Source organism: Onychostoma macrolepis, chromosome 21, assembly GCF_012432095.1.
Source record: "Onychostoma macrolepis isolate SWU-2019 chromosome 21, ASM1243209v1, whole genome shotgun sequence".
Classification (NCBI taxonomy): Eukaryota; Metazoa; Chordata; class Actinopteri; order Cypriniformes; family Cyprinidae; genus Onychostoma; species Onychostoma macrolepis.
In genome coordinates this window covers 13320956-13334710 of record NC_081175.1, presented here as the reverse complement: position 1 = coordinate 13334710, position 13755 = coordinate 13320956, and the positions used below count along the sequence as shown (strand labels likewise).

The 13755-nt window shown below is 34.7% G+C and overlaps 1 protein-coding gene across 1 annotated transcript in view; it reads left to right on the top strand.

The window, feature by feature from the left end:
- The window catches only part of pcxa (pyruvate carboxylase a), a 117170-nt gene that overhangs the window by 10513 nt on the left and 92902 nt on the right, over positions 1–13755 (top strand). Inside the window, exon 7 of the mRNA XM_058757338.1 lies at positions 1113–1264. Within this exon, the coding sequence (XP_058613321.1) occupies positions 1113–1264 (152 nt within the window). The remainder of the gene's footprint in view (positions 1–1112; positions 1265–13755) is intronic.

The window sequence follows — 13755 nt, the reverse complement described above, 5'->3', positions numbered from 1 at the left end:
GCACGTTGAAGACCGACACGGAAGAGAAGAAATCGTTGAATAAAGTCATTATTTTTGTTTTCTTTGTGAACGGAAAGTATTCTTGTAGGTTGAACCACTGATGTCACTTGGGATATTTTACCAATATCTTGACAACCTTTCTGGGCTTTGAACGTGTCAGTCGCATTGCTGTCTATGCAGGATCAGAAATCAAAAATATCTTAATTTGTGTTCCGAAGATGAACGAAGGTCTTACGGGTTTGGAACAACATGAGGGTGAGTGAGTAATGACAGAATTTTCATTTAGGGTTAAACATGGCTAAAGTTTTCCCCTCAAATACTTTATTAAAGATCTACACTACTCAAATTTTTTTTTTTAGATTAAGCTCAGTCAAATTAAATGAGGTGTTTACATGAAGGAGACTCAGGCTGATTGAGCTATCAACCTGATTACAAATTGATTATTAATTTGCATGTAAACAACGCTAGTAGGTTTACCTGATCAGTCCAAACTATGAATAAATCATTTAGATATTTGTTGAAAAGATTCATCTTAAATGATTTGTTTATGAACCACTTTGTCTCTCATGTATCAACTAATTGTGTATAAATTGATACTTTTCTCATATAGAACACAAGTCACCATTTTTATAATATTTTTATGATGCTTTTGGAGCTTCAGTCCTCATTATTGTAATTGCTTGTGAAAGAGCAACAAGGACTCTTTCAAATTTCTCCTTTTGTGTCCCATGAAATGAAAGTCACTCAGGTTTGGAAATACATAAGGATGAGTAAGTAAACGTTTCTACTTCAAATCTGTTTCCAGACAGTTTTTGCAGAACAAGCGCTCAAAACCCTCAAAAGCAAATGAGGTTTTTGCCAGAAATAAATACATTGTTTGGGAGTTAATTAAAACGCATTTGGATATTTGCATAGAGCGCACTGATCTTAACAGTGAACAGAACGATGCAGTTCTCTGTTGCCTGCTAATTTGCATAGTGTTTATTGATCAGTTATATGATTGTGTTTATTATATTTTGGAGAAATACTAGCAGATGGGTTTGTTTACAGTGCCAGATGGGTTTAAGACTTCTGTGTAATGCTCAGTGAGTTGATCGTTCCATTGTGTGTAGGCGATAAATACGGCAATGTCATTCACTTGTACGAGAGGGACTGCTCTATCCAGAGGAGACACCAGAAGGTGGTGGAGATCGCACCGGCCACACAGCTGGACCAACACCTCCGAGACAGACTCACTGCTGACTCCGTGAACCTCGCTCGACAGGTACAAGTGAAAACATCTGACAGATGGCAGCATTGGCTTTTTTCCAAACCGTATGCAAATGCTGAATTACAGAAGTTTATGGTTAGGAAAGAATGTATGGATCAACTACTGCTTAAACATTGAGTTTTAAATGGATGTTCTGAGTTAATTTACTTCATCTGAATAACTTTTAATATTGCCATAGAATCTCTTAAAAATGTAGTCAATATTTTGTGGTCATTATTCATTATTTTAGTCAATTTACTTGATTTACAGTCCTGAAAGAATATTTAATTTTAGTTAACGAAAACATCATTTTAGCTGATTAAATTAATTAAAGACATATTTACAATAATTATAAATTAATATTATTGTTATTATTTAATAATATTAAATAATAATAATAATAATATGAATATTATTAAAAGCTATTTAATTAAATAATTATTAAAATGTAATTAAAATAATTTGTGGATACTGCATTTAACTGATCTCCTGAATTACGGTAATGACATTAAAACAACAATAAATAAAAATACATGTGTACTTATTATAATGTTACAGAAGGAGCGTATTCACAGTGTGAGCCACACATTTTGACTAGCATGTAACTTAGTTCAATATCACTTTTGCCTTCACTGTAATATTGTATTTACAATATGTTGTGTATACATCTGATTAATCTCATACAGGATGAGTTTGAGTGAGTTAACTTGATTCACTGTTCAACATCATCTCACACAGGTTGAATGGGTCAGTCCCAGATTATTGACTGGATTGTTTTAAACAGTCTTTTTTTTTTTTTTTTCTAGCTTTTTCTTCAAAAACATTTTATTATTAGTATCTTGCATTGTTGTTTTTCTTATCATATCTGTGTTAACAGTATGTTTTAGTTAAAATTGTGTACTTATCATCATGATGTTTTATTTTTCATTGAAGACAAGCAACAATGAAGCAATTTAGAAAAAAATGTGACTAATTTTAGGTCTATTGCAGTACCTGTGGATGCAGTACACTAAATTAGACAGCAGGCGTTGCTGCTGTGCCATTGGATTGATAACAACCATAATCAAACTTTTCCATTCATCCATTTCACTGCATAAACATATGCCAAGACCAAAACAATTGTCTGTTTTGCTGCAGCAGACAAGCTGTTATAGAACAGTAACAGTAACATCTGCTTTAAAAGAGTAACAAAGCTCCTGAATATCTCTATAGCAATCCATTACTTTTATTGATAACCAGTTTCCACCGTAAAAATGACTTGTGCTGTAACCTCTTAGTGTTTTTCAGATGATATCCAGATGGGTCTTGACACTGATATCTGTTCATTATTACAGGAGTTTTTTTTTTTCATATGTTGTTCATCTGGCTGACTCTCATCTCTGTATGCCAGTCTAAGTGAGCATATGGACTGCCTGCACTGGCATTTGGGGAGGTTTGATACTCTCAATTGTGATTTTAATATTTTATCTTCTGGAGATATGAGAAAGAGTGGTGCTTTTTCTTTGGCAGAGATTTTTGGCACCTGGTTACAAAAAATATGGGTAAATCTGAAGCTGCACAGCAACCAAAGCCAGTTGATCCTTCGATAAGCTCCTCCCCTCTTGCTTACTGTTGCTGACTAAGAAAACCTTACAGAATTTCTCAAAGAAAATGTGATTTTCAGTAATATATACCCATAAAGAGGTTAAAATTGATTGGATATTTTTCTTAAACCGATAGTTCACCCAAAAATGAAAATTCTGGCTCATGTCATTCCAAACCCGTAAGACATTCTTGCGTCCTCGGGAACACAAATTAACAGATTTTTGATGAAATCGGAGAGCTTTCTGACCCTGCATTGATCGCAATGCAACTGCCACATTAAAGGCCCAGAAAGGTAGTAAGGACATGGTTAAAATAGCAGCGGAGACTGACTGGAAGAGAAGAAATTGTTGAATCAAGTCCATATTTTTGTTTTCTTTGCACACAAAAAGTATTCTCATAGCTTTATAAAAATTACAGTTGAATCACTGATGTCACATGGAGTAGTTTAATGATGTCCTTACTACCTTTCTGGGTCTTGAACGTGTCCGTTGCATTGCTGTCTATGCAGGGTCAGAAAGCTCTCGGATTTGTTCAAAAATATCTTAATTTGTGTTCCAAAGATGAATGAAGATCTTGCAGGTTTGGAGCGACATGAGGGTGAGTAATTAATGACAGAATTTTCATTTTTGGGTGAAGTCTATCCTTTTAAGGAGGCCGGAATGAATAAGGACATTGTACAGCATTTTTGTTATTTTTCTTTTAAAGAAATCACATGAGAACATGATTCAAAACTGCAGAGATTGCAGATCAGAATCAAGGCAAACAAAGCATTTTCTAGCAAAAAAGCTTCTTTTGAAAAGGATTACATCTGATAGCATTAGTGTTAACTGCACAGAATGGTTCTTCAGCATGCTCACCAACACTATGAACTCTGCTCTGACCTGAATCAATAAGTAAATGAATTAACATTAACTTAGTAAGGCTAATTTACCTTGGAGCAAATGTTGGTGTCCTTACCGATTATTACTTGTTCGTTTGGGAATGAAGGCTGACATATGACAGCATGCACCTGTCAGGGTTTATTTAAAGATTTGAAAGAGGAAAAAAAAAAAACAGTTTTTATCCTCCGTGGCTGATCCGGTAACAACGTTTTAACAAATGTTTGCAATTTGCATACATTCTGAATAATTCAGTTTAAAGGAACCAACTCAGGACTTCCATGTACGAGCAAAGGCTTGTCTGATAATATTGCAGATGGCATCAGTTGCTCGCATAATATTGATCATTAACTTTTTTTGGAGGCAGATGTCAAAGCTTTTCTTTTATAACACAATCATACAAGCAGAAAACGCAAGTCAAGCTGACAGTTAGCTCAAAATCAAAGGAGTGATTTCTTGACAGGTGCTTTTTGCTGCATCTTTGATCAAATGCCATTGAGGACACGTATATGTGCAATTTGCTCATAATAAGCTATTTTGGATAAAAATGTCAAACATATTAATGTAAATGGAAACCTGCAGTTGTCCACTGTTGTGTTCTTCATCTTTAGTGTTCCAGTTCCAATGTGTTTATATTTGATGTCATAAAGTGACAGTTGAGAGCTGTATATGAAGACGGAGCTTTATTGACTGACTATTGACATGTGCCTGTGCCGATGATCTGACTTCGCGAGAGAGTCATTCTGAAGTCAGAAAAAGAGTATACTGAAGCCTGTTTTTGAAGGGGAAAGATTAATTACTCCCAGAATAGGTGAAGATTGAATTGACTTCTCTGGTCTGAAGTAGAAGAATTGCTTGAAATTGTTCAACTTTGGTGTTTCATCTTTTGTGTTTAATGCTTTTGCAATTTTAGTCTCATTTAAAGGAGAGTTAACCCTAATGTCATTCCAAACTTTCTTCTGTGAAACTGTGTTTGTGTTAATGGGGTCCAATGTTGTCTTGGACCTTAACGGTTTTTGAAATGGTAAATGATGACAGAATTTTCATATTTGTGAGAACTATTCCAAGGGAAGTAGTAAAGGAAGCAGGATTTCAGATTCAAACTTGCAATATCCATTTTAGAGTCAAGGTTCAGTGTGAGCATTTGTTGCAAAAAATGCACTAGTTTTCACAAGCGGACCCAGAACACCACTTATGTTTATTTGTTAACCCACTTCACACTCAAAATGCAGTTAATTTCATGGTTGGCATCAGTTTTTGCAATTTCTGTTGACTTGTTTGTGTGAGCGTGTGTAATCATGTCCACGCACAGATACACCACGTCCCTCTATGTGCGCAATTGCACGCCTGCCTTGCAGAGTTTGTGTCAGTCTGATGAATCACAAACATGACATTTCTTACGTAGTATTAATAAAGCTTCTGACTATTCATGAAAGATCTTACACTTGGTAGATTTTTTTCTAGTAATGTTGAAGACACTTACATTTTTTTAATACCTAGCAATTTCAGATATAGAGTTCTTGCATGATTACACTTGGAGAGGCTGGAATAGTCTGCCACACTGAAAAGATTCATTGAGCGTGTTATCGGTGTGGAGTTCCTTTTGAGGTCCACTTCTGAATTCAACAGACACATGTACAGATAAAATGCAGCGCTGGTCACCCGTCTTTCACCCCTTCTGGACTCTCTGCTGTCAGTTGTTATGCGTTCTGGAGAATATGAATGCATTAGCATTTATGTGCGAGCAAGAGAGATATGGAGTTTTGTCTGTGTGTGTGTGTGTGTGTGTGTGTGTGTGTCTGTATAAGAAGTGAGGGAACTTGGTGAAGGAGGAGAGCGAGAGAGATAAAGAGAGTGAGCGAGCAAAAATCTCTCCTCCATCTGTTCTATCATATGGACAAGGGAAATGGAGAAGATGGCCAGGCTTTCAGATTTCTCAGAGCAAGCATTAAAACCTCATTTGAGCTTTTGACATGTTCCCTTAGACGCTTGAAGCTCCCCTCAATCTCATTTTCTACTGCTGAGTACAGCTTTTCTCTTTAGAGTGGTGGGATGTATTCCTTTGTTCTCTCACACTCTCTTTAATGTCAAAGAAAATTCTCCCTGGCTCTTTTAATTGTCTAATACCATTTTTGGAAGCGTGGTAGAAGTTTCATGTGATTCTGTAAGGACGAAATGGCCTGCTCTATCATTTTTAATCATTAGGACTGTATGTCACCAGAAATGGAAATGTCACGTGTGATAATGTTTCCCGTTCTTCATATTGGGGCAAACATGGCTTGAACTGACCTTTAGCAGATGTTAAACACCGTTTCCAGCAGTAGCCGTAAGACCCGTAACTGGGTCGTTCCATGAGACAGGTGACTTTTCTGGTTTGGTTTCTTTCTTTTCAGATATTTGGTATTGTTTTAAATATTTAGTTTGACAAATACAAGCAGTTGCATTGTGCCAAATTTATACATATAATCCATTATGATAATTTCATGTAATTCTTTTTGAAATGTAACCGATTTGATGGTAGCAGGGTTGATGGTTTTGCAAGTTAATTATGCTTAGGTTGTAAAGCTACAATGCAATTCATGAAGAATTTAATACTGATGTCTACAAATTTATACTTGGTAACAGAGCTGATGTGTAAACTTGTGCCCTACTCACTGATAAAATCTTAAAATGAGTGGACTTTAATCAGTGAAGGCTGCTGTCCTAAAGGATGGTGATGCCATTATTATTTTTTGGAATAATTTGTTACTTTAAAAGCAGAAATATTATGGCGACGGGGTTGATTTTAAGAACACAACTTAATGATAAATGATACTTTATTTTGTTTGTATGTTTACTTTCATATTTAAAATGACATAAGTTTTATTTCCATTTTAATATAACAGGGTTGATCGTTTTGCCAGTTAAATATGCTTAAAGTTGTGAAACTACAAGACCTTTATTTGAAGAATTTAATACTCACGTTTACAAATATACACTTGATAACAGAGCTGACATCTTATGATGTGCCCTAATCATAAATATAAATAATAAACATTAGTGGAGTTTAATTAGTGGAGTTTACTTTCCTAAAGGATGATGATGATGATGATGATGATGCCATTATGACAGTGTATTTTTTTTACATTATTTATTGTGCATAACCTAAGATCACAACTTCAAGTCTTTATAATACATTGTCAACTAAATATAATAAATTAAATGGAGATAATAAACGCATTTGTTTTTTTTAATTTCCATTGTAATGTATAATTAACCCTATCCCTAGCTAAAACAAGAAGTTGAAAAACACAATTATAGTTATTTAATTTATATATAATAAAATAGCATCTGTTTATAGGATGACTCAACTACATGCTACAGAGTTAAGAGATATCTCATCTATGTCTTACCTAATAAAAAGACAGGATGTGGCGATGTTCTCTTTGACCTTCAGAGCTATCGCCATTTCATGGTCAGGTTTTTTTGTTCTCCTGTGCAGGATGTCTGTCTTTTTGTTCCTTTCTGTTCTCCGAGGGCTTGAAGCAATGTTTGCCAGCACAGATTCCTCTCAATAGTTTTTCTTTATTTTGTTGTTCGGTTCTCTGTGTTGACCCCATGACGGGCAGCCTTGTAATTTGTCCTTTTTGTCGGAGCCCTGTTAAAGGGATAACGGTGTTGTCATGGAGGGAGGAATATGTGAGAAGACTCTCTCCACCAATTATGTTACGCACATTTCGTCGACCTTGTTCTTCTTGGGGTGCTGCTTATATTGTTGTGGTTGCTGTTCCAGCTTTTTATGTGCAGGTCAGACACCAGGTTGAAGAATTAAATGGTATTAACATGACAGAAACATCTCCTCTGTTTTAACGTCTTTTCCTTTTTTGTTTTATGGCAGCTGTTGCCATGGAGACAGCTGCTCTACCCACAGTGCCTGAAGCACAGGTTGGGGATCACAGCCTTGATGTGGTTTCAGACCCACACTCAACACTCACTGTTATAAACCCCGTTTGCATGTGTTTGAGACACGCTGAGCTTGATTGTGAACATAAAGCATCTTCGCTGCTAATCATCAGTAAAAGATGAGGGTATTTACATAATGCTGTTTAACTTCAGTGATTGCATAATTCGTTCTTGTCGTCTTTGCTTGTCAGAATCTGTTTTCTCACTCTTACTACTGTCTCGGTCTCTTTCATGCAAGGATGTAAGCAAATCTATAAGAAATGTGAAAGTGTAAAGGAATAGTTCACCTGAATATCATTTACACTTCCTCTCATATTTCATATTATTCAAAGTGTTAGGCAGAATTTCTGAGCTGCTCTTTTTGGTACAACAAAATCGGATGGTGAAAAAAGGAATAGTTTACATAAAATTGCAAATTGTCAATTTTCATACCAACACCATATTTTTATGTAAAACGCAAGACCAAATGAGATTTTAAGCTGAATGTCAGAGCGTCTGTTTTGAATACAAGGAAAATAGATTTGACACTATGATATGAAAAGTGATTTAGACTGTGAAACTGTTGAAGTAGTCCATGTGACTCATACAAACCGTGTTCTGAGTCTTATGGAGTCCTATATCTTTGAATAAGAAGCAGACCGAAAATTCATTATTTACTGACAATGTTCCCCTTTTAAAAAAAAAAAAAAAAAAAAAGTTTGCACCAAGTTTGACGACATTGGTGTGAAATGGTATTGATATTCCTCATGTCATGTGACCAAATATGAATAAATTTACAAAAGTGAGAGTTTGATAGTTACACCCGAAGAGACATTAGTAGTAAACAATGACACATTTTTCAGACTGCTCCTCACACAAAGCTCTCAAATGACTTCAGAAGATTTCAATATAACCGCACAAGTGGTAAGTGCTGCTTTTATGAAATTTTAATGCTGCTTTTTTGTCCTCTTTGGAGCTTGGCAGTATAAAATCACAATCCACTTTCTTTATCTCAGAGAAGTTCTGCCTAAGGTCTCATGTTTTGTGATGGAAAATAATATGGAGATACAATGACATTTGACTTTAGTAATGTGATGTTTTTATGTTATGTGTATGTGTACATATGTATAAAAAAATTAATGTTCTTAGGGAAAATATTTTAGTAAAAAATATTGTGAAATAATATAACAGTTTAAAATAACTGTTAGCGAATCTTTTTTACATTATAAATGACTTTACTGTCACACATTTTAGTATAAATAATAAACTAGTGTATGATATTTGTAAGAAATACTTTCTTTAAAAATATTTTACCATTTTGTTTTGGAAGTATCAGTAGGTGATATTGCAAAATTTAATGAACACAAATAAAATGTCTATATACACTTCATTGTTTTAATAAGAATCAAATGTATTTATACAAAGTTCTTCAGTCAAAAGCAGAGTGATTTTTCTCTTTTTTTTTTTAAATCTTTTTATTAACATTTAAAGACAAGAAAATCTGTTCATTTACTCAATTAATACAGGTTTGGGACAGCATGAGAGTGAATAAATAATAACAATTTAAATTTTTGGGTGAACTATCCCTTTAATGACAAGCGGCAGCATGTTTAGTACTATTAGTCTGCTGTCACCTTTAAGACCTGCACACATCTAATATAAAGGCATGCATCTGATTTTCTCTCAACTGTTTACTTTCACTTTAGACATAAACAAACAAATGCGTTTATATCTTAACCGTATGCGTTTTTGACAGTATTAGCGCAATCAAACGTGAAAGATAACTTAGTCCAGTAATCAGGCACTGTTTGTTTCATGTTCGCGCTCAAAAAACAAAAAACAAAAAAAAGCATATCAGAACAGCACGCAAATTAAATGTTTAACCGGCAAGGCTTTAAAGCAGATGCAAATAGTGTACTTTTGTGATTGCGAATAATTGCAGTGTCCCGTGAGTGTAACCCTACCGCTGAGTTAACATGTGATGTGAATGCATGCCACGTTGTACAGTATATTGAGACGGAGTCCTGCGAACTGCAACTGATATAGACTGCGCTGTAGCATGATACTATGATATTTCTTCAAAAGCAGATTGTGGAGATTTTATCCATGATCAAAAATCAAGATATCGCATACCCCTATTTGGAAGCACGGATTAAGATTGTGCACTCACATGTATTAAAGGTAGATAAGGAAAATATATAATTACTACTTACTTTCTGGAAACGCTTATATCTGAAAAAATTTCAGTTTTAGTTGATTATACCTTATACCCTGCTATTGATAAACTCATAATAATTACACATTTGAAATTAAGATTTCCCCTGGAATGGTGGTCAAAACTTTGCTTTCAAGCCCCCTTGTCTGTTTCTCTTTTCTTCTGTCAGTCATAATTCTATATATTGACTCTTAAAATGAAATCCAACCCCAAACCACTCCCTCTTTGACCTCTTCTGTCTTTTGTCATAGACTCCTGCAGACCCTGTTTATGCTATGGATGTTGTGAAGTAATTAGAAATTGTATCAAGCTGTGAAACTCATAATTACTCATCTATCTCCCTCCTTCTTTCTCACCCTCTTTAGTCCTCTCGGTGGAGTGCCATCTGTCCTCCTCTCTCTTGCTCTCCATCCTTTCCTCCTCTCATTTTACCCATTTAATTACCTGTCTGTACCTTTCTTCTCGTGGGCACTGTGCACCGTCTTGTTTAGTTTCATCTCTTTCATTGCGATGGTCTAATAGTTTTAATCTGCTCACTGTATTTCAGCGTGTGTGTGTGTGTGTGTGTGAGAGAAAGTGCTGAGAATGATTGATGTTCTCAAGTCTAAGTGTACAGTCTTCATGTCTTCTCGCGGTCTCGCAGGGCTTGCAAGATTTTCGAGCGGGTGTGAGTATGAATATCAGCCAGGAATTTGAAGGGTTGGTTGTTTGATCTCAGTGTGTGTTGGCAGCCAGTTATCAAGGATGCTTTACTCTCCAAACACTACACGTCTGTGTGTGTGAGAGAGGCGGTGTGTATCCAAACGTGTTGCGTTAGGAAATTTGGCAGCTGCGACAGGCCTAAGGACGAATTGGATTGCACTTCTGCGAAATTTGGGGACGGGATTATGGAACCCCTATTGGGCTTTATGTGGTGTGTGTGTCAAGACGTGGCCTAGTAAGAGGCAACCTGCTGTCTTGCTGCCTTTCCAATAATCCTTCCTTACCACAATGTACCATAATTTCCACAAAAATATATCATAGTTGACTACTATTGTTGCAAGAAAAATGTGGTAACTTGGTATTAGCCACAGTTGTTATTAAAAAAATGAAGAAAATAACAACAACTGAGAAGTTTTTACATTAAATTCTGTAATTGTTTATCACTTTGATTTGTTTATAGTTGCACTTTTTAGCATTTGTTGTCCCATTAAAGAGACATCCAATTTCCCTTGGAGAGAGAATTGTTGGATAAGCTATTATCTAACAAAAATCAGTATGGAAATAGTTTATAATAAAGATGTATACTGTAACTTTTTAATGCATCTGTCAAGCTCAATTATTACTGAAGTTATTGTATGACAAACATTTATTTATTTAACATGAACTATACATTTTTCCTTTTTAAGTTTATTGCTTTTAACAAAATTATGCAGATTTTTCAAACTGTATTCAGTCATGTGATTTCTGATAGGGTGACAACTGTTGCATCCTTAAAACAAATAACAAAAATAAAATGGCATGCATAATATTTAGTTTGACCTTCTGAGGTAGACAAACAACATTTTCTGATACACATTATATCCAACTTTATTCACATACATGTACATACATACTCATACTCAAGCAATATATGGGTCATTGACGTATAAGGATTTTCGACAGGCCAATTTTAAAATACAAAAATATCTTCTGAAATTGTTCAAACATTAAGAATGTTGTGTACACACATTCATATTAAAATTGAAAATTTATTTATTTATTTTTTCATCTAGATGAATTGTCCGTAGCCTTAAAAAATGTCATGTGGTGCGACCATGATTTATATTAAAATTAAATAATTTCCTTAACATGCTTAACATTTTTTTTAAAAATGTACTCTGTAATTAAAGTGTTTAGAAACTAAGTATTTGCATTTAATTTGAGTTTTTGTAAATAATGATCTCTTATTTTTGTTCTATAATTTCAGAGTTGCCTTCTTAAATGTAGTTAACAGACTTATTTTTCCTGCAAATTGAATAAAACTTCAACCACAGAAATTAGATTTAATTTTAATAGTTATTGCTATTATTGGTCGCACCACATGAGTGGTCGCTCCAAATGACAACGATACCTTATATCATTAAAAATCTATTTAAAGAGATGTGTGAAAAGTGCAGCACTTGGCATTAACTGCAGGCATTTCTTTAGCCCCATTTATTTCTGTACTTTGCCCATTATGGACTGCTCAATTGACCCTTTCGCCGGGAGTTTGATTAACAGGCAGTCTGACATATTATAACCCCGAAAAACAAACAAGACAGGAGAGTAAATTAACGTCGGTGGACTTGAACTTGAAAAATGGTGTGTATTGACATCTTTTCACGGTTGAAACAAGATACCTTCTGATGTTCATTCATGTTTATTTCGTGCTATGACTAGTAAAGATGAAGAGATGATCGGTTCATGTGCCGCTTGAACTGAGGCTCTACAGCGATCTGTCACGACATGTTAAAGCCACAAAACAGTATTTGTTGTTTGAATTTATTTTAAAAATGACAATTTACAAGCACAGAATTGGTCACCGAAACAAAACAAGCTAGCTTCCCACAAAAGGTCACTATGAAATTTATAATGAAAATAAATAATTGCAGAAATAACTTATTCGTTGTTTTTTGAGGTCATATCAGATGATATCCAAATGTGGTAACTACATACCAGCCGTTAAAATGATTATTTTTTTCCAAATTTGAAAGAGACTTCCAAACCTGCCTGATGCTTCCATGGGTCTTTGGAAAATTGGTATATGATGCAAAGTCTTATCTTTGAATGGATTTCAACATAAAAGTCCCAAAATGGTAGTTTCTTGATGGTCGCACCACATGATATTTCATAAAATGGAAATCATCGGACATAGTTTGTTTGTATATTATGACGGAAATATAAATACAAATGCTTGGCAATTTTATACAGTATTACAAAACACTTTAATCTGAATAAATTTAGGGTAATTTCAATGATGTTTACAACAAAAAGTTATGGCCGGACGGTCGCACCACATGATATTTTGACACTTTGAATAACAGAAAAATTACAAATAACCTAATATTTTTTGAAAAAGTTATAGTGAGTTCATACATGGGAGAGGCACTTCATATATATGGCATCTTTTTTTGCATTTAAACCAATTTTTAACTGAAAAAATGCAATCAGACAGAAAATTTAGGCGTCACGTCATTGACCCATATACTACAGAATATTGCAAATCTCAACTGCTTCTTTTGATTTTTTTTTTATTTGTCACAAAATGTAAATTTATTATCACCCAGCTCTTTATGTAAAGTTGGATATATACAAGTATGTCCAACTTTATTCGCAAATCTCAACTGCTTCATTGCTTGTATCTTCACGAAATATGCACATTAAGTATAAACTAATAAAAAATGTAAGCCTAAATGTTTTTTATATGGATATAGGAGGGTTTTAAGTCCTATTATGTACACAATTTATGAATATTGTCTAGTACCTGAGGTGGTTTAGAAGAAAGTTTGATTACCATTGTAAATATATTTTAGGATCACACTTATCTAATCAGCCATTTTAAAGGGATATTTCACCCAAAAATGAAAATTCTATCAATAATTACTCACCCTCATGTTGTTCCAATCCCGTAAGAACTTAGTTCATCGTTAAGAAAATAGTCCATGCGACATCAGTGGTTCAGCTTTCATTTTATAAAGGGACGAGAATACTTTTTGTGCGCAAAGAAAACAAAAGTAACAACTTTATTCCACTATTTCTGCTCTTCCGTGTCGGTCTTTGACGTGGGTTAACAAGAGTATCATGACGCACGAGCTGGCATTCCGACGTAGAACCCAGATTGCCTGTACCTTGTTTACAAGCAGAGGAAAGCACACGAATGCTATTGTGAATGCACATCAAATTCTGAC